This window comes from Zootoca vivipara, chromosome 2, assembly GCF_963506605.1.
Source record: "Zootoca vivipara chromosome 2, rZooViv1.1, whole genome shotgun sequence".
Classification (NCBI taxonomy): Eukaryota; Metazoa; Chordata; class Lepidosauria; order Squamata; family Lacertidae; genus Zootoca; species Zootoca vivipara.
Genome location: NC_083277.1, coordinates 25,044,588 through 25,065,331, shown reverse-complemented (window position 1 = coordinate 25,065,331; position 20,744 = coordinate 25,044,588). Strand labels below are relative to the sequence as shown.

The window sequence follows — 20,744 nt, the reverse complement described above, 5'->3', positions numbered from 1 at the left end:
CTTCCTTTCTGTGCAACTTGACTACTCCTTTAGGGCTAATATAGTAGCTGTGATGGGTGAAATGGTGGGGAAACTAACTTAGGAAATTAACTACATAATCGCATTAGTGTGAATTTGTGCAGCAGACTGCTGTTTTCAGGAAACCATCCCTTTTAGAGAAAGCTTTTGGACTTTTAAGCTTTTTGACATTTTTGTGCTTTGCTCATGTTGGGCATGAAGCAAAATGCAGAATACGGTGCTGGCCAAACACCTCTGAATCTCCCATTTGGATGGTCAGCTTTAGATGTTTTAACTAGATCCTCTTGTTTTAGTATTTCTTTATAGCTAAATCAAGGTGTTATGTGGTGGAGTTAACTTCCATCCTACAAGTGTGTGCTGTGTAGGAAGATAAGAGAGAATGAACAGATGTGGGATGTTCACGTGTACATTAGGGAGAGTGTTGAAGTGTCTCTGTACTGGTTGTGAGAGGGGTTGGGTTGACGTTAGAGGTTATAGGCATTTGTGTCCATGAGCATAGTAGAAATTTGTGTCTTGGTGTTCGATATGATCCATGCTAGTAGACTCCAGATTTTGTACATGAGCACGTGCATGTTTGCTGATTTGTGTATATTTGATACATGTATTTGAATCTGAAGCAAGCACGGTCCAGGGAAATTTGAAAAAGAAGCCAAACGGATGCCTCTGTTGCATTCCTTAAATGCAGTATTTGGGTAGAGTAAGGTAAAAGGTAAAGGACCCCTGGACAGTTAAGTCGAGTCAAAGGCAACTATGGGGTTGCGGCACTCATGTCACTTTCAGGCCAAGGAAGCCGGTGTTTGTTCACAGACAGCTTTCCGGTCATGTAGCCAGCATGACTAAACTGCTTCTGGTGCAACGGAACACCGTGACGGAAACCAGAGCACACAGATACACCATTTACATTCCTGCCACAGTGGTACCTATTTATCTACTTGCACTGCCATGCTTTTGAACTGCTAGGTTGGCAGGAGCTGGGACACAACAACGGGAGCTCACCCTGTCACGGGGATTTGAACTGCCAACCTTCTGATCAGCAAGTCCAAGAGGCTCAGTGGTTTAGACCACAGCGCCACCCACATCCCAGATTGTGTGGAGTAAACAGTGCCAGATCTGCACATTTTGCTGCTACCCTCTGCAAGAGCAGTGGTGGGATAAAAAATTGTGTCCATGCAGGCTTCTGTAGAAAGGCTCACCTCTTTGCCCCAGGAAGAGGAGAAGGTGTGGGAGACAAAGGGGAAAACTCTCTAAGCCGTTCCTCATAAGGCATCGTTTCCAGGCCTTTGACCATTTTGGTTGCCCTCCTCTGGACACGTTCCAGCTTGTCAGTATCCTTCTTGAACTGTGGTGCCCAGAACTGGACGCAGTACTCCAGGTGAGGTCTGACCAGAGCGGAATACAGTGGTACTATTACTTCCCTTGATCTAGATGCTATACTCCTATTGATGCAGCCCAGAATTGCATTGGCTTTTTTAACTGCTGCATCACACTGTTGACTCATGTCAAAGTTTGTGGTCTACCAAGACTCCTAGAGCCTTTTCACATGTACTGCTCTCAAACCAGGCATTACCCATCCTGTATTTGTGCCTTTCCTTCCCCCCCCCCCCAAAGTGTAGAAAAAAAATGATAGTAGGTAGTAGTAGGGAAGCCTTTTTGGACTTCGGGCTGTATTGCCAAGGTGGAAAGCTGTCAGGAGTTAGGTTGCAGTAGTGGGAGAACTACACACACACACACACACACACACACACACACACACACACACGTTTCCCCAGTGGGATCACAACCTGGAGAAGCAGCTCCCATCATTGTGCAAATGAGGTCAAGTATGGGAGCATGGGGACACCAGCCCTGCAAGGAATTCAACTTGAATTTGAGTTTGACTTGGTTTATGTTTTCCTGTCTGCCGGGTTTCATTATATTGGCAGCCTGATACTTTTGTATTAATCTAGTTGCTTTTGCTGTTAGCTGCTTTGGGCTTCTGTCAGGAAGGGACAGCGAGACAGAAGCAATAAAGGGAACAAAATGAATAAGGAGTACATAAATCAGTGGAGGCGGTCTCTGGTTCCCTCCCAGTCTTGTTCTGTCTTGGTTGCTTCTGGAGATAGACATCCCTGTGTTCATTTTGAGCATTATGTAAATTAGATGGCTTTCGAATAACGTCCTTTCTTATCTAGGCAAACAGATTACACTGATTCCGTGTGTGTGTGTGTGTGTGTGTGTGTGTGTGTGTGTCTGCTTATTGTTGTTTCTATCTGCACAGCCTTGTCGAGTAACGAAGGCTTCATATTAAACGGAGACTACGTTGTCAGCATGTTTAAAAAGGAAATCAAAGTTGGAAATGCGGTGATAGAATACAGCGGCTCAGACACCCCCGTTGAAAGGATCAATTCTACATACCGTATTGACCAAGAAATAGTTCTTCAGGTTAGAAACGTCTCGCTTTAAAATGAAAACCTCATACTGTTCTTCTAAAGCGTGTGTTTTTAGGGAAATAGCTGAGACAATTCTTTTCACCTTATGTTCCCCCCACCCCTCTGTAATCCTCCCTCTTAGGTGTTATCAGTGGGTAATTTATATAACCCTGATGTTCGATACACATTCAATATCCCCATTGAAGATAAACCTCAGCAGTTTTATTGGAATATCTATGGCCCTTGGCAGCACTGCAGTAAACTATGCCAAGGTATGTGGTCTTAGGGGTTTTTTATTTTTTAAAAAGCATCATTATCACCATCTTCTGTATTTAATGCTTTATCTTCAATTCTGGTGGTGATGACAACTATGCTTCTCTTGTCTGCTTTTAGCTTCTGATAAAATTCAAGCATTTTGTTTTCTGAGAACTGTCATAGTGGAATGATGCATACTATCTGCAAGTCACTTGATAATGCTGAGGCCCCTCCTTAACGCTTCAGATTTCCTGCTTCTTCCACAGACTAATGGCTGACCATTCTGCTGGCAGGTGGCTCCTTATCTTGCCCTGCTCAAGGCGAAGCGATAGCGTAAATGGTTAAGCGTGTGCAAGTAGACACTGCAGTTTTGCTTGCAGAAATCTGAGCCCCCATTTGGAAGGCGCTGTCCAAAGGCAGCTCGGCTGCTAAGTGAAGCTTATGGAACTGAACGTGTTTTGTGAATCCTGGTGTCCACCTGTCATTAGAGCATCGTGCAGACTGTTCTGATATTGGAGATTTCAAAGTTGATCATAAGAGCGGGGTGGAAGAAGTGAAACCAGGAGCAGGAATGGGTTGCTTCTCCCTGAACAACATCCCAAATGATGTATGAATCAGCCCCAGCTCCTACAACATCTGAACAATGTAACTACTGCACATAGCCATCATAGGTTTCACTACTGTATGGACCTATGATGTATTTGTGCATACTTCCTACTGATCTTTAGATATGAAGAGGTTTAGAAATGTTTTAAAATGAATTAATTCCCCCTTCCCCTACAATTAATTTAGATAGCACTGGATTAGTTCAGTGGCTAGAGCGCGGTTCTCCTAATCTCAGGATCGTGGGTTTGAGCCTCATGTTGGGCAAAATATTCTTGCTTTGTTTGTGACCTCATGGTCACTTTCAACTCTACGACCCTATGATTCTAATTTGCAATGTGGAACATAGGAAGCTGGCTCATATACTTACAGGCAGTGGCTTTCCAAGGGTTTCAGAAAGGGGTCTTCCCCAGACCTACCTGCAGATGACAAAGATTGAACTTGCACAGCAGGAGTGGGGAACCTTTGGCCCTCCAGATGTTTGCTGAACTACAACTCCCATCAGCCCTAGAACACACAGCCAAGGGCCAGGGATGATGGAAGTTGCAGTTCAGCACATATTCGGTGGCCCAGAGGTTCCCCCTCTGCCCTAGTGTATAGAAAAACCCTGTGAGGAGGTGTCAAGACTGAGCCCATAGGCAACTGTTAGAAATGAACCAAAGCCAGGGAAACAAAAGGCAGCAAGTCAGAACTGAGGACCATGCAGAAACAGAGCCAGGGAAACCTTGTCACTCAGGAGAGATCCAAGCCCCTACAGGAAGCCTTTTACAGAACTTCCTGTCCAAGAGGAGACTGCAGTTCAGATAACGCACAACCCAGAGTGCACAGTTCTGGCCCTGGAAGCTCCTGACAAGAAAGTCTTCATTATTCTAGTTTTTCAGCTAGGAAACTGAAACTTGAGAGATAGTGACTTGCCCAAAGCCATGCAATGAGTTCATGGCACGTTTGGCACCCAAGACTAGTACTCTATTTCCTGGACCACTCTGCCTCTCCCTGTGAAGTCAGAAATCCTGCTTCCTTGGTGAGTGGCATTGGAGGGGAGGGTAAGTGCCTGGATTGAAAGAACTGCTAATGAGCAGCTCATCAGCAGGGCTGCAAACAGTTTTGGCAAAGAAACACTTGTTGAATTGTGAAGGACCCTGCTTGTCTTGATAGCCTACTTGCCTTTTCCAGCATTGTGATTCTCTAAACCCCATCTTGAAGGCTGTAAATTCTTTGTCAGCACCACAAATCGGACTTGCTCATAGACAAGTCTACTCCCCTGGTTTTCTTCTGTCTCTAAGACCAAGGGTTACTATATTTTTGACAATGCTTTTTCACAGGTTCTGGCTGTTCCTCTTTAGCTGGGAGCACAAGTTCTTCCCAGGATACCAAGCAAAGTCACCCCAACCTCTTGTGGCCTAGCAGAATCAGCCATTAGCTGAATCCTCTTTTCACAGCCAGGTACACAGCAGCTGCATCCTGGGAAGAGCACTGAATACCCCTGGGCTCAGGATGCATAAGCAAAACGGGCTGCAGAATGAAAGATCTAAATCTTGGTAGTCGGGATAACACAAATGTATACACAGCAAGTAGCATGAATTATGGATACTGGCCGAAGCATTCTTTTCCATTCCCTTCACTAGGCAGAAACTCCAGCATTGGTGCAACCATTCACTATTACGGATTGGCCACTTGGGCCATAATGGGATGTGGAACAGGACCTATCTTAACATACCCAGGCCTCTCTTTGTCATTAACCAAGCCTCAAAAGCATAGTAATGTACACAGAACCCTACTTCTTGAAGGCAGCATGTGAGTTTGGATAGCCACCAAGGCAGAAATCAAGGTCTCCAATACACTCAGTCTTTAACAACCAAAATAAGTCTTGAAGCCATTGTCCTACTTTTCAGCGGGGGTGGAGAACCTATGTCACTACAGGTGTTGTTGGATTCCAGCTCCCATTCATGGCCAGTGCAGAGGGATTATGGGAGTCATGGTTCAGTAATGTAAAGGACACAGGAAGGGAGTAACAAGGGACAAAAAGAATGAGGAGTTGAAACTACAGCTGAACCAAAGTTTGTCAGACATCTTTCTGAGAAAACCTCTGAGGCTTTCGTTATCCTCAACCACCACAACCAAATTAAAGGTCACTTATGTAATAGAATTTTTCTCTGGATATTCTCCACAACTGCCATCCTCCTGTCCTCCCTGCACACACGCGCACACACAGTTATGCAGAACAGACACATTGCAGAATGATGTCCTGGCTGCCAACATACTTGCTCCTGCTGTCACTTTCCTTCCTACCCATGGGGGGGGGGGAAGAAAGCAGTGGTGCTTACCTGTCATTGGTGTAATGGAGAGCATCATTCCCCCAAACCTAGTCCTCCCAATTTGTGTGGCCACAAACAGGGAGGAGGCTTTCAAGAGACAATTTGCACACAAATAGAAAAAACTATATATAGGGCTTTGTTGAAGCGAGGCCTGTGTACAGCCTGATGCAAGGACATGTAAACCAGTTTGTGGAAGACAAAAAGTGAAGTTTTGAGAAATAAGGGGTATGTGTCTCTTTCTCTAGGCCTCATAAAACTATGCTTACTTTTCTATTTTAGGGGAACGAAAAAGGAAACTGGTTTGCACCCGAGAATCCGACCAGCTCACGGTATCTGACCAAAGATGCGATCGGATTCCCCAGCCGGATCCAATAACTGAGTTGTGTAATACAAACTGTGAATTAAGGTATTGGCACCCCTCTCCCCTACCGCTGCCCCAAAGTAGTCTACATATGGTGCATCATATATATTAGGCCTTGTCTTCTTTCCTAACACCTGTGTTTTCATGCCAAATTTTTGCTAAAAATCCAAGTGTGCAGTGTTGAGGTTTTCCTTGGCTTATGGAGAGTCCGTTTCTACCGCCCTTGCCTGAGCAGGGACAAGACGGAAATCCACACTTCTCGAAACAGTGTGCAAGCTGACACACAACTATCCTTCAAAATTTTCCATTCTCCAGATTTTGCTGTGCAATCCTCTCAAACAAAAATGTGTGCAGAAAATGCATTTCCTGTTGCTGAGAGTTGTCAGGTGGCCTGTTCTCTGAAGGGATAATAAGTGTCCCTATTTTAGATGGGGAGAGCACTTGCTCCCAGGAGTCTGTAGCCCATTGAGACTGGTAGGGCCGAAGGCAAGGGAGGCCAACAGTAGGTGGCGCCAGAGCCAATGACAGACAGGGCCAACTAATTATAGTTTTGACCCCATCCTCCGGTGGCAAAAGAGAGACTAAGGAAGAGGAAGCTGACAGCTAGGGTCACCCCCTGGACTGGTTGTAGGTAAGACGGCAGGCAGGTATAGCCTGGCTGGGGAAAGACTTAAGCTGGTGGAGCAATTGCCCATTCACTCTAATGGACCACTAATCCACTGCTATTCTCTTTTTTCCTTTAGAGCATCATAGTCCCATAGAACACAAATGATTCCTCCGGTTTCAGAACACTTAAGTGCCACGAAACAAATGACAACAGTCTTTCTTTGTTTCTCTCCCTCTCCAATTTTTTTCTCCCTTAGTTCTGCATCCATCTGGCAGCCAGAATTGCATACACTCGAAAAAATCCCTATTTGTCATGGAACAGTTCCATTTTTCTGGGGCTTGTCCTTGGCAGATCTCTCTCTCTCTCACACACACACTGTTTTGGCTTGGAGGAAGATTTAGGGGATGCCTTTTAAGCATTTTGTTAGCATGAACGCATCTGCATTCACTCCTCTTCCTCATCACGTGCCCTCCCTTCATAATGGTCCATCCAGATAGTAAATGTTGCTGAATGGCGCATCCATTCTAGAACAAGCACAACCAGATCTTTTATGAGATTAAAATTCTGCTATATATTGTTTGGTTATTGTTGTTGTTTTAAAGATACTTGTTATTCCAAGTTTACTAACCTCCTTTAAAAGCCAGTGCAGGACAGCTACACCTGCTCAGGACACATGTCTTGGGCAGCATATCCTTGGTATATGAAATGGGCAGAACATTATTATTATTATTATTATTATTATTATTATTATTATTACCATCTTCATCATTATCATCATTATTATTACCCTGCCCATCTGACTGGGTTGCCAGCTTAAGTAAGTCACCCCTGTAGCAGTGCTACTGCCGGAGGAGCTGGCCCAATCCTGCCAGAGGGAAAACAAGCCTTTAAAATAGCATTGTGAGATTTACTCTACTCTGGAGTGTTTCATTCCATGCTCTCCTTACACAGTTCTGTCTGCCAGCCACTTACTTGTTAATGCAGTGGACACGAGAGCCTGTTGGGAAAAAGTCTTGTCCATCCAACAGTAACAGTTAAACCAAGCCTGTTCCTTATTTCATGGAAAGTTCTGTTGTTTAAGGAGCCTCTTCAAGTGAAAAGCAGCCCCACCTTCCTCTGTGTTCTGCACTTGCAGCTGGGGGGCGTTAAAATGTTTCCGAATGTGTTGCAGATGGCAGCGTAGAGGCCTGTAATGGTTGCTCCTGTGGTGAGTGTTCCTTCCGCTGGCACATTACATGCCATGCTGTGGTTTTGCCAAGGAGAGGAAGCTAGCAAAAGCTTCCAAACTTTGTGACTGCCACACTTCCAGGGCAATGTCCTGTGGTTCCTGGCACTCTTCATTGCTTGTTCTTGTGCTCTATAGGCTCCTTCCCGATGATTGTGAGATTACAGCACTAAGGTTGTTCTCTCCATGTGTCCTTAAAACACCAGCTCCAAACTGGAGAGGCTGCAGTGTGAAGCAGTTCCATGGTTCAAAACCTTCTCCCACTGTATCAAACACTTTGTGTTTTTGCTGGAGCATTTGGCCCCCGGGTTTGAGATTCCCCACATCTGTCCTAAACTCAAAACACCTATTATTATTATTATTATTATTATTATTATTATTATTATTATTAAAATCCAAGGTCTAAAGGAAGTGAGGTTCTATAGGTTAGTGGTAAAAAGCACATGGTTTGCGTGCAGAAGGTTCCAGGCTCAAACTCTCAGGCTCTCCAGGTTCAAATAGCATTTCCATTTAGCAAAAAGTTCAGGTAGCAGGTGATGTGAAAGGTCTCCACCTAAGTCCCCCAAGAGCTACATGGACGATTAGTCTGCAGCTTCATAGAGATTTTTTTGCTTTTTGAAAATATATTCATGTTTAAGATTGGACTGTAAGTCTTCTTTGGTTGAGGCTCAGTGGGAGAGTGTGTGATTCATAGCTGTCAAGTTCTTCCTTTTTTTAAAGGGAAATTCCCTTATGCTGAATAGGCTTCCTCGTGAGAAAAGGGAAAACTTGACAGCTATGGTCTGATTGCATGCAGAAGGACCCAGGTTCAAATTCTGACATCTCATAGAATCACAGAACTGTTAAGTTGGAAGGAACCCGAGTTCTCTGCAGGAATTGAATCTCCAGGTAGCGCTGGGAATGTTACTGAAACCTTGGAGAGCTCCTGCCAGTCAGTGCCAAGGAAATACTGAGCTGTGTGGACTCATCTGACTTGGGTATAAGACAGCTTCCTGTATTTCTGCTTCTCTTCTGTGTTTCAGGCTCCCTTGTCACTGTCTTGTCGTGTTTTTTCTAACACGGTGCTCTTGGTTGTCCCTAGGTGGCACGTTGCGAGAAAGAGCGAATGCACTGCTCAGTGCGGATTGGGGTACCAGACACTGGAGATATCCTGCACAAAGTACAGCAAACTGGAAGGGAAAATTGAGAAATTCGATGACCGGTACTGCAGCGGCATCCCCAAGCCAAGCTCTAGAGAAAAATGTTCAGCGGAATGTAACACTGGGGGGTGGCGCTATTCCGCCTGGACAGAAGTAAGTGCTTCCACTTACTGTGGCTCCTTCTACTGATGCTTCTTTGTATTGAATGTGTGTGCGCACACACACACACACACACACACACACTAAAAGGACAGGGCCTTCTCAGTTGTGGTTCCCCATCTGTGGAGTGCTGCGCCTGAACTGACAACTTTTTTGGCACCAGGTAAAGACTTGCCCCTCCCACCCCCAGCTTTTGATGAATGGAGATGGTGTTGTTTTGTTGCCAGTGTGCCACCAAACATTCTTGTGGCTGCTGGTGTGTGTGTGTGTGTGTGTGTTTGCACGACTCTGTTAAAGACGAAATGTTTTCGATTTTAAACATGTTGTTAGTCAACTGGAGGCTAGCAAGCCAAACAGCAATAATTTAATATTTCACGTTTGTTAGGTTACATACAGTGTACAGAAGTGAAAGGGGCTCATCATTTTCACCACTTCCTAGAATGGATAAAACCTTTTAGAGACCAAACTTAAGAACATTCCTCCGGTTGCTTAAAATTAGGGGAGAACTATTTATTACAGATAGGATTTTCTGAAACGAGATTGCTACCTCGTTTTTTTCTGAACTACCTCCTGGCACTCCCTAACGAATGGGAGCTCATCACTCCTGACCTGGGGAAAGCGGGGAGTGGGCATTTCTGCTGCTGTCTGCTGACTCTGCTTTTCGTCCTTCAAGTGCTCCAAGAGCTGTGGGAGTGGCACAAAGAGGCGCCGAGCTGTCTGCATGAACACCTTCAACGACGTCCTGGAGGACAGTAAATGCAGCCAGCAGGAGAAGGTGACCGTGCAGCGATGCAACGAACTCTCGTGCCCGCAGTGGAAGACCGGCGATTGGTCAGAAGTAAGGAGCTTATTGCGTTAAAGGTGCAAACAGCATGGTAGATTTTGATCACGGGAAAGCTGCAGTGCAGTAATGTCAGAAGGATCCTGAATCAGTTTGCCACCACCATTAGGAAAAACTGTGCATGCTGCTTTCTCCCTTTTCTTTTCCTTTCCTTTCCTTTCCTTCCCTTCCCAGCAAGCCTGAGATTTACTTTGCTCGAATCCTCCTCCTCCTTGACTAGTGAGGGGTGGTAGTTAAGTTACAATGCTTAATTCCAGGTTGGGGACTCCCTCACCTCCTAGAAATACCGGTAATGCCTTAGAATCTGAAGCCCAGTGGAAAGCCCGTTGAACCTTTTCCTGAATGGTAGCTGCTGCATGTGTGTTACATGTTTGGGGTCATATCCTGTGGACCTTTCTGGTTTTCAAGGTTTGTGGGATCTATATTTGCACTCACAGACCAAAGAAAACTATCGAGTTGGATTGCAAACTTAACCCTATACATGTCTTCAATGAGACTTAGTGCCAGGTAAGTGCTGAGGATTGTAGCCTAAATTAGTTGCAGCATCGAGAAACTTCTGGCCCATGGGCCTAATTAGGGCTGTGAGACTTCTGAATGTAGTCTGTGGGACCATTTTGGACAAACCACTGCCATCAGTTGTGAGACAGGAGTTACAGAGACCTCTTATCTCCAATATAAGCTCTAAAATCGGAGATAAAAAAAATATCTTATCCATAATCTTGGAGCTAAGCACCATTGCAAGAAGATAAGCTTCTATCTGATCTTAATGGTGTCAGACTACAGCTCTAAGATCAGAGATCAGCCACTGTCAGTTGTTTGAAAGGCAGCAAGCAGGAGAAAAGGGCAGGAGGCAGGAAAATCCTCTGCCTGCTCATTGAAGGTGCAGCAGAAAAAGGGTTTTCCCCAGTGCTATATCAGGTTAATTCCAAACCAAGTTAATCAGAATTTTAACTCATTGAAACAAGTTAGTCAGGATCTCAATGGGACTGAAGCAGGGGTGAGATCTGGAAGTGGCCCACCTTCCATTTTGACATGTGGGAGAGGCTTTAATCCCATTGAAGTCACAACTAACCGGAATGGTTGTCTTTTTAGGATGAAGGCAGTGCAGTTGTGGGTTTGTGAAGGGAGACTTCTATCAAGTTCTGGGAGTGGCTGTGGAGGACGGAGACGCGTCCCACTGCAAAACTGCTCTTTAGCTCACATTCGGAGCAAACAGCAAACAGGCTTTGAGCTAAAGAGCACACTTTTCTTGGGAAAGGGACAAGGGGAAACCACTTGGAACCATTGGACAAGTGGAAGTATGGGTGTGTCCCCCCCTGTGCTGCATTCATCCATTCTGCAACCCGTCCTGCATATTTAGCAGCTCTTCCTTGGGCCCCTAAAGCTGTCTGTGGACAAACGCCAGCTCCCTCGGCCCCTAGCTGTTTGCTGTCCTTCAGTTCCAATGTCTCAGGGTAACTGCATAAAAATCTTACCAATCTTACTTAGCTTTTCAGTGATGGTTGCACTGGCTTTGGATGAGCAGCTGCGTATGCATGCCTAAAGCTTGCCGTTTCCTTCTTTTAGTGCTTGGTAACCTGCGGGAAAGGGCACAAACACCGCCAGATCTGGTGCCAGTTTGGAGGAGATCGATTGAATGACAGGCTTTGCCATCCCGAGAGCAAACCAGTTTCCGTGCAAAGTTGTCAGCAACAGGAGTGTGCTGCATGGCAAGTAGGACCCTGGGGCCAGGTATTTGATGCCATTCTTCTCATTTTTACTGCTATGGGGCTTTTCATGGACTCCAGCAGACGTTGTTTTGGGGTGGTGTCTTTTTTTAAAAAAAAAATGCAGGCTCTTTGTCATGACTTCTGTCCCAGCACCCAAAAACAGAGGCTCAAGGCTTCCAATGGTACAGGTGGAGCCACAGGTGCAGCTGCAGAATGCAACTTTTTGTTACTTGGACAAGTAGCCTATGGCTGAACACAGATATACCGTATTTTTTCGTGGTTTTTTTGACTTTAAAAATCGTGTCAAAAAACTGGGGTCATCCAATACACGGGTAGTGGCATGGGGGAGAGAAGCAGCGTGCCTGCCAGCCAGCCGGTTGGCGGGAGCACAACTTCCCTCGATGCCGCTGCACGTGGGAAACGATCTAGGGAGTGTTTCCTGCCTGCAGCTGCATTGGGGAGGGGGGGGGGGGGAGAAGCTGGCTGCCGGGAATGCAACTTCCCCCAGTGCCACTGCGCACAAAAAGCACTCCCTAGATCGTTTTCCCCATTCCCCATTTTGCCTTCACAATTACCCTAGGTTAAGCAAAGAGTGAGAGTGAGTGACCCAAGGTCATCCAGCGAGCAGTGATTTGGAGCCACATCTAGCCCAGCATCCAAACAACTACAACACAATTACTCATATTGTAAGCCAGAGGGGAGCCAGCCACATGCCGCTGTTGAAGTGCTGCGCCTTCCATTTACATATTTACATCCATTGCCGCCTTATGTTTATCACAGAAATGGAGGCTCTCGGCCTTAGCTCGCTTGCTGACCATAATAATAAAGTGTTCTTGGACTTCCAAAGAGCACATGCCTTCTGCTGAATCAGATTGTGGGTATTTTAGACCAGTGTTGTTAGTGCAGACTTGCAGTCCACCACTTAATGTGCTCTCAAGGAGAGGTTCCCAGCCTGGATACCAGCTGGCAGGGGTCCATATGCATGCAAAGCATACATTAGTGGCGGCATAGAGCAGCAGCACTCATTTCCCAGAAGGCGTGCCAGTGCTTCTTACTGGTGGGGAGAGAGGGGTGAGGTGGCAGGTAGGATGGCATGGTGCAGGTGCATCTGCAGAACCACCAGTGTGCTTGCACCGCACCAACCTCCCTGCTGCCTCAGACCTCCCTGGAAACCAGCACTGAAGCTCCACCCCACTTTCTGAGCCATTGCTGAAAGCTCATGCTCTGCCATGCAGCTGTGATCCTGAAATCAAGTAATTTTGCTATGAATAAGCACTGGAAAGGAAAGGCAGGTTTTGATACATTCTGCTATCGAGTTGGCTTTAAGGATCCTTTAAAAGGGGGGGGGGGGAACACACGCACACAACTTTTTGTGTTGACCTTTTCGTTTTTAACAATACATCCTACACGGAATGAAAACTTCCAAGCAATCCGTCGGAGAGACTTCATTTGCCATCTCCAGTCTCCAGTGCAGCAACAGCCCTGATCTAATTATACTTTCAAAACAAGTAAATGAATAAACCTGTCCAGACCACACAAACTTCTCTTCAGCCGGTCATGCCTTCCTGTCATGATCGTGTTCTATTAAGGTTGTTGCAGTAGTCAATCGGTAAAGAAATGTGACAGAGATTATGCGAGGCTCGTAATCCACAGTATGGTAAATGATTTAAACACTTGCACATGTATATTTGAAGGGAATAAATGAAGCATGGAAGATTCCAATGGAAGCAGCGCATTTTAACCGTTTGACCTAATTTTAAATGGAAGCGACTGAAGAAGGAGAAAGGGCTCTTTTTTCTATTTTAAATCACTCTGGATTTGGCCAAAGAAGTTAGGTGCTTTGAACTTCCTTGCCTCTTTTTAATGCATTTAGAAGTAAGGCAGGTGCATTATGAAGCCTGGGACACAGGGCATATATTTGAACTGGTTTGATATTAATTCCCTCTCTGGGGGAAACTATAGTTCGGAGAGGCAGGCTAGTGTTCTCTCTGTCCTCACCAAAACTATAGTTCCCATCTTTTGGCAATCACAAAAGCACGTTCCTCCTGCTATAGGTGTCTAGTTGGCCACTGAGAACAGGATGCTGGACCAGATTGGCTTTTTTGGAAGCTGTCTTCTCGCATCCTTAGGCTTGCTTGCAGTATAGCTATCCCCACAGCTTTCTTTCCTTCCCCGCAGTGCACTGCAACATGTGGGCAGGGCTATCAGATGAGAGCGGTGAAATGCGTGGTTGGTGCCTACGTGTCCGTGGTAGATGACAACGAGTGCAATGCTGCTACAAAGCCAACAGATGCACAGGTAAGTGCGTTGATGTGGCAGCCACACAAGAATCTCTCTCTCTCTCTCTCTCTCTCTCTCTATATATATATATATATATATATATATCAAAGGGCAAAAGGGGATGGATGCAGTGTGTTGTCTGTCAAGAAAAGTGGAAGGGCATGCAGCCACCAACGTTGCCTCCACTGGGAGGGGGTGAATTAAGCTTGCTGGGAAATGATCAAAACACACGTGGTGTGATGGAGGGGTCATGGAGAAGTATGGTCCATGGTGGCATGCTCTCGCAAGCATTCTCTCCTGATGAAAAACGAACATGTTAGGGGCAAGGATTTCAGCTTAGCCTAATAATAGTAGTAGTAATAATAATAATACTAGTAATAATAATACTACTACTAATAATAATAATAATTTATGCCCCAGCCACTCTGGGCGGCTTCCAATAAAATATTTAAAATACAATAAAACACCAGACATTAAAACTTCCTTAAACAGGGCTGCCTTCAGATGTCTTCTAAAAGTCAGATAGTTGTTCATTTCCTTGACATCTGATGGGAGGGTGTTCCACAGGGCGGGTGTCAAAACCGAGAAGGCCCTCTGCCTGGTTCCCTGTAACTGCTTCTCACAGCGAGGGAACCGCCAGAAGGTCCTCGGCGCTGGACCTCAGTTACCAGGTTGAACAATGGGGGTGGAGATGCTCCTTCAGGTGTGCTGGACCGAGGCCATTTAGGGCTTTAAATGTCAGCACCAACACTTTGAATTGTGCTCGGAAACATACTGGGAGCCAATGTAGGTCTTTCAAGACCGGTGTTACGTGGTCTCAGCGGCCACTCCCAGTCACCAGTCTAGCTTTCTTTCTGGTATGCTAGCGCTTTTCACCTGGAGGGTGGGTTTTTGAATATGTAGGGGGTCCTTCATATGCAGAAGGAACTGAGTAGTACAGTCCAATCATACAGTATTCCTGCAGATTATTATTATTGGTAGTAGTAGTACTCTGCCTATCTGACCGGGTTGCCCCAGCCTCTCTGGGCAGAATTGTTCTTTAGTTTCTTCATCTCACTCCCTTGCTGCTCCCCCTCCTCGCAAGATGCTTTTGTCAATTTCTCTTCCTCAGTACCTCCAGGTTCCTCCTCAAGAACTGCATTTTAACCAAACCTCAGCTGCTCTCTAAAGCAGGAGTGAAGAGCAGGGATGTTCTTGCACTGCAACTCACATCACACCTGACATTCTGGCTGAAACAGATAGAAGCTGGAGTCTGATGATATGGGCACAGCTTTCCTATCCCTCATCTAAAACTTTCCTCTCTGAGCCATTCTATTTACTGGTATTTGCCAGCACTTAATCTGTCAGGTTCAGAGCATCATGCCAGGAACCAACCTTCCCCACCCCCACCCCCCGGGCTCATGTGCCCCATTCCTCCTCTGGCATGGCCACAAGGAGGAGCTCAGAAGCAGCTTGTCATTTGGTCTAAACTTGTCAAAGTGTGGTCAATCTGATTTCTTCGAAACAAGCCCTCTTCGAAGCAGTAAAAAGCAGCAACAACAACAAACATGGTTTACAAAGCTGGCCTGTTTTTTAACAAACCATTGTTAAGATTAGCCACAATCCGCGGTTTAGATGTAATACTAACATGCGTTTAATTGACATTGGAAGTGAAAGATTCTGATCTCCTGGTGAGCACACTGGCGGAGAGGAGGGGGAAGCACGTGACCTTGAGGGGAGGGGAGGGACATTCCCTTCACATTAAATCATGGCTTGTTGTGACGTCCAAATAGTCCCCGCTAATTCCAGTCTTCTCTTCAGATTGATTTTGGGCCTCATCCCAGTGTCACGGGTTGTAAGCCCTTTGTGATTTATACAGGACATGGTACAATTTGGTGCTATATAAGTGATTAATAGTAATGATGAGTGCTTCTGTAAATTAGCATGTTCATGCTTTTGAGGGCTGACATTTTGTTGGTGGGAGGGAATGCAGCTAGAGCAAAATAATTGAGGTGGCAGCCTTCAGGCATGTATATTCTCAGCTTGGCAGATGCCCTGGGAGCATCCGCCTTTAGGGTAAGATGAGCCATTTGTATCAAGCAAAAGATTTGATGACAAATGTAATGGGGGGGGTTTCTCCCTCCACCCACCCACCCCGCTTCCATCACTGCATCGCTATAACCATCTAACCTACACTGAAATCCCTGTGAATAGCTTGCTTTTTCTTGTTCTCGTCTATAAAATAGGACTGTGAAACAGCACCATGCCGTCTCCGCCCAGGAAGCCCGGAAACAAAGCAAAGCAGCCACAGAACCCAGTGGAGATTTGGATCCTGGACTCCCGTACGTTAAACTGGTCAGCTTAGATTACAAGGAGACCCCTTGATAAAACCCCCACAGTCCTGCAACTCCGGGGGGGGGGGCTTTTTTTCTTGTCAAAAAGGGTCAGCTGCTCCCCCCCACCAACCCCAATTGTCACTCCTTGTCCATCTTCCCTAGTGTTCGACTACATGCGGGAAAGGCACCAGGATGAGATATGTCAGCTGCCGCGACGATCAAGGCTCTGTGGCTGACGAGGCCGCCTGCTTTCACCTCCCAAGGCCATCGGCGACAGAAGCCTGCACTGTGACACCATGTGGACAGTGGAAGGCCATGGAGTGGAGCCCTGTAAGCAGCTTCCTCTTGTTTAGGGGTAGTCTCTCCCAGATGCCTGTTGCTTATTCGACATTTAGCGTTGATCAGGCCTTTTAAAGATAAAACGCTTGGTTCAAACGGAGGAAGCAAAATTCCCCCTAATCGGGAACCAGTAGAAGTAGTTGTTGGGGCAGAAGTGATAATAGGGTGTTTCTGCCCCTGGTAGTGGTGGAAGCAGCAGCAGCAGCAGCAGCAGCAGCAGCAGAGATTTTCTTTGAGCAGCAAGCTGGAAAGTGGGAGTGAGCAGTGGGGAGGGCCTCCACCGCCATACACCCAGCCTCCTGGCAGTAGCATTGCTGCTACACGGCCAGGATGGTGAGGGGACCAGGACCAGCGGCAGGAGTGTGCAGCGGCAGGAGCACTGGATTGCCTCCACTAGTGCCCCCAAACCACCCTCACTGTGCCCCCCCACCCGCACTATCCTGCACTCTCACAGCAGTGACACTGCTTCCTGGGGGGCAAGTCTGCTGTATCATCCCTCCCCTCTGGTTGTTCCTGCTTGAGAACTAGATGAGCGAATGGGATCAGGCAGCTTCCCATATTCCTAATCATGCGAAATCAACAACCACATGGGATTCGCATACATTTAAAAATAGTTTTACGTAAATATGTTTCTTCTGCGATTCTTAAAACTTGTGCCGCGTTGATCTCCCCGTTTTCTCCTCCTATCAGTGCTCTGTAACTTGTGGGCAAGGCAAGGTGACCCGGCAAGTTGTCTGCATCGATTACAGCGACCAGATGGTTGACAGGAGTGAGTGTGATGCTGAGGACGTCCCTGCAATGGAGCAAGATTGCTCCATGCCTTCCTGCCAGCAGATCAGCCCTGAGTACAACAGGCCAAACCCTTCCTTCCCTTACCCTGACTATCGCCAAAAGAACAACCAGGGTGGAAGCGTGAACCGAAACCAAGGCCGTGGGCATGTGCACGGAGGCAACCAGTGGAGAACTGGCCCATGGGGAGCGGTGAGTAGCTGGTGGAGATACTCTTAATCCATCGCGAGTTGGGTTACAGCCCATGTATTCTCCTCCACCCCCAAGGGTTGTATCTGATGTTAGTCCTTGTCAGAGTAGACCAGGCATCCCCAAACTTCGGCCCTCCAGATGTTTTGGACTACAATCCCCATCTTCCCCACCCACTGGTCCTGTTAGCTAGGGATCATGGGAGTTGTAGGCCAAAACATCTGGAGGGCCGCAGTTTGGGGATGCCTGGAGTAGACCCACTGAAGTTAATGGGCAGGACTAACTTAGGTCCATTAATTCTATTCTAGAACTAGGATGGATACAATCCCAAGACTCCATCAAGGCATTTTACTGTATATTAATATTATCAACGAGGATGGAAAGAGTTGAAGGGGCCTAGTTACACAATCACTAGGATTAGAGGGGCAGGGAATAATAACCATGGGGTGGTGGTGGTGATAGAAACCTATCATCTGCCCTCCCAATGTTGAGAAGCCCTGTTCCGGCACTGTCCTAATTTTTTAGGCTTTGCAAAGTTGCCAAGATTGTCCTTGTCATTACAGGGACTAGCAACTTGCCTCTTAAAAAAAAATTCTGGCATGTCTACATTCTGTGTCTCTTCTCAGACAAAATGCACTGATTTAAATGCAATGGCAATGTGTTTCTTCTCTGAAATCTCCCACTGGACTTCCCCTCGTTAGTACCTACATTGATAAAAGTGGACAGGATACTCTCTGCCTAAAACACATTTGATGTCAAAGAGAAAATTTTTAGCGGCTGTGCTAATGCTACCTCAAACTGAATTCTTAATGCCAAGAGTCTGATCTTACGGTTTTAAGGAACGGCACCGGCGTTCCATCAAGAAGACGACTTTTCGATTATGACTGCAGGTCTCATAGCCATTGGGACTCCTCACTTTACTAGGCTATATCGCTTAAGTTAGTTGTGGGCTAAGCTCGGTGGAGCCTCCTCAGTCATGTGAAACCATGTTTTGTAGTGTTCCAGTACATGCGCTGGTGGATTCCAACGGCGGGTTGTCGTGTGCCAGGATGAAAATGGATACACTGCCAGTAATTGTGATATAAGAATGAAACCAGATGAGCAAAGATCATGTGAATCAGGGCCCTGCCCACAATGGGCCTATGGCAGCTGGGGTGAGGTGAGCAAATGCTACTTCATTTGGGGTTGTTGTTGTTGCTTTTATTTATTTTTTTAACTAACCCAAGGCAAAGCATTATTAACTGTAGATTTTAAAGACACGGCTGTATTTGAATTTCCTTGAAACCTTTTTTTATAAAAGAAATCAACAATAGCATAAAGTCAATAGGTTTCGACAGAAAGTCAGTTATCCAGATGTTCTAATTATCCTGCTTGTTTACCTTTCCTCGTTGGAAATGATAACACTTATTTATCCAGTAGTGTTCATAGGAATCTTGAGACTTACTGTTGTTTGTCTGGATCAGGGGTCCCCAGACTACGGCCCGCGGGCCAGATGCTGCCCAATTGGCCTCCCAATCCGGCCCGCGATGACCCCTGCCGCCCGCTCTTACGGCGCACAGCGTGACGGCGCAGTTCCAGATCGAAAAAAATCGCAGAAAATCGTTTGTGCGCATGCGTATGGGCCTCTCCCGACCCAGCAGAGGTCATTTCCGGTGCACTTCCGGGTCGGGGGAGGCCCATACGCATGTGCACAAATGATTTTTGGTGATTTTTCCGACCTGGAAGTGCGCCACCGCGCCAGTAAGTGTGTGTATGCATGCGCACAGGCGCACACTTCCCTGCCCTCTGGCCGGGTAAGTCTGGGGACCCCTGGTCTGGATAAACTGTGGTTATTAGACCAGGAGCAACCCATGTTTCTGCGGGCTTCCTCCTAGACATAATTGTGCGCCATAATTCAAGGTTTCCAAGATTTTGCTAAAGCTACCATTTCACATTGCATCCGAATTGGGAAACTGGTTTAATCTCTGTTTACTGTTCACAGGAAGTAAAATCAAAATCCCAGTTCCATGGCCTGGTTTGCAAATGGATATTAAACTGCAGTTCCCCCGTTAGGCTATAAGAGGAAACTGTGGTTTAATAAACCATAATAGAAGCCCCAGATTTGGGTATGCAAAGAGCAGGGAGTCTGGTTACATGTGGAATCTGGTTTTCTCTCTAATCAGCAGTTCATAAGACCAAGACATTACACCTGAATCAGTCCTAAAACTAAGAAGTGTAGATAGATAAAACCACATTTTAGCAACCTTTGTGTTTTCCATTGGGGTGGCTCGCCAACATTGGGGAAGAGTCCCAGAAACTATGCATATGTCTTATTATTCCCTGCTCTACCTTCCCACCCACAAAAAGACCTAATCTGGAACCTACTCCCCAGTTTATTTTGAAATAAATAACAAAGGTGTCATTCACTTCACTCATGAGAGCAAATTTAGATGCTTTCTCTTTCCCAGATTGTATAGTTGTGGGAGTCCCTCACACATCCACAGTCCCAGGGGGGAAATAAAGCCATGTGGAAAGTAGCAATACATTGAAGTCCGATCAGGACGCTGTCAAGCGCATCTTAACATACAGATTTGATTGCCTTCAGTTTTGCTTAATGAAGAAGAATCATCGCTCAATCTATGGTAGGGCATCTGCTTTGCATGGAGAAAGTCCCAGTATCTTCAGGTAGGGCTGGAAAAGAGTCCCTGCCTTAGACCAGGCACTCCGAAACTCAGCCCTCCAAATGTTTTAGGACTACAATTCCCATCATCCCTAGCTAACAGGATTAGTGAGAAGGAATGATGGGAATTGTAGTCCCAAAACATCTCGAGGGCCGAGTTTGGGGGTGCCTGCCTTAGAACCTGGTACCTGGTCACTGCCAGGTACTTTAGACCAAGGTTTCCCAAACGTGGGTCTCCAGCTGTTTTTGGACTACAATTCCCATCATCCCTGACTACTGGTCTTGCCAGCTAGGGATGATGGGAGTTGTAGTCTACAACTGGACTGTAGACAATACTGAGCTAGATGGACCAATGGGTCCAGCTTGGTATAAGGCATATGTTTGTATTTTTTTCCCTTTGGAGTCTAGAGTTCTGAGTCTCTCGCATCAGAAGGAAAGCAACATCTAAATTGGCTGTGAGTCAGATCAAAGAGGACAAAAGTAGCAATCATGAAGTATAAATGAACCTAGCCGTTGCTTATGTGATCTTCACC

The 20,744-nt window shown here is 46.2% G+C and overlaps 1 protein-coding gene across 4 annotated transcripts in view; it reads left to right on the top strand.

Annotated features, from left to right (window-relative positions):
* The window catches only part of ADAMTS9 (ADAM metallopeptidase with thrombospondin type 1 motif 9), a 127,650-nt gene that overhangs the window by 55,344 nt on the left and 51,562 nt on the right, over nt 1-20,744 (top strand). For all 4 annotated transcript variants that reach the window (XR_004692026.2, XM_035106739.2, XM_035106737.2 and 1 more), the window contains exons 17-27: nt 2,276-2,439; nt 2,569-2,698; nt 5,879-6,005; nt 8,874-9,084; nt 9,764-9,928; nt 11,498-11,662; nt 13,819-13,938; nt 16,146-16,241; nt 16,398-16,565; nt 17,265-17,555; nt 18,550-18,711. Coding sequence is in view for 3 of the 4 variants with exons in the window: in XM_035106739.2 (XP_034962630.2) it covers nt 2,276-2,439; nt 2,569-2,698; nt 5,879-6,005; nt 8,874-9,084; nt 9,764-9,928; nt 11,498-11,662; nt 13,819-13,938; nt 16,146-16,241; nt 16,398-16,565; nt 17,265-17,555; nt 18,550-18,711 (1,799 nt within the window). In the remaining variant the exon portion in view is untranslated. The remainder of the gene's footprint in view (nt 1-2,275; nt 2,440-2,568; nt 2,699-5,878; nt 6,006-8,873; nt 9,085-9,763; nt 9,929-11,497; nt 11,663-13,818; nt 13,939-16,145; nt 16,242-16,397; nt 16,566-17,264; nt 17,556-18,549; nt 18,712-20,744) is intronic.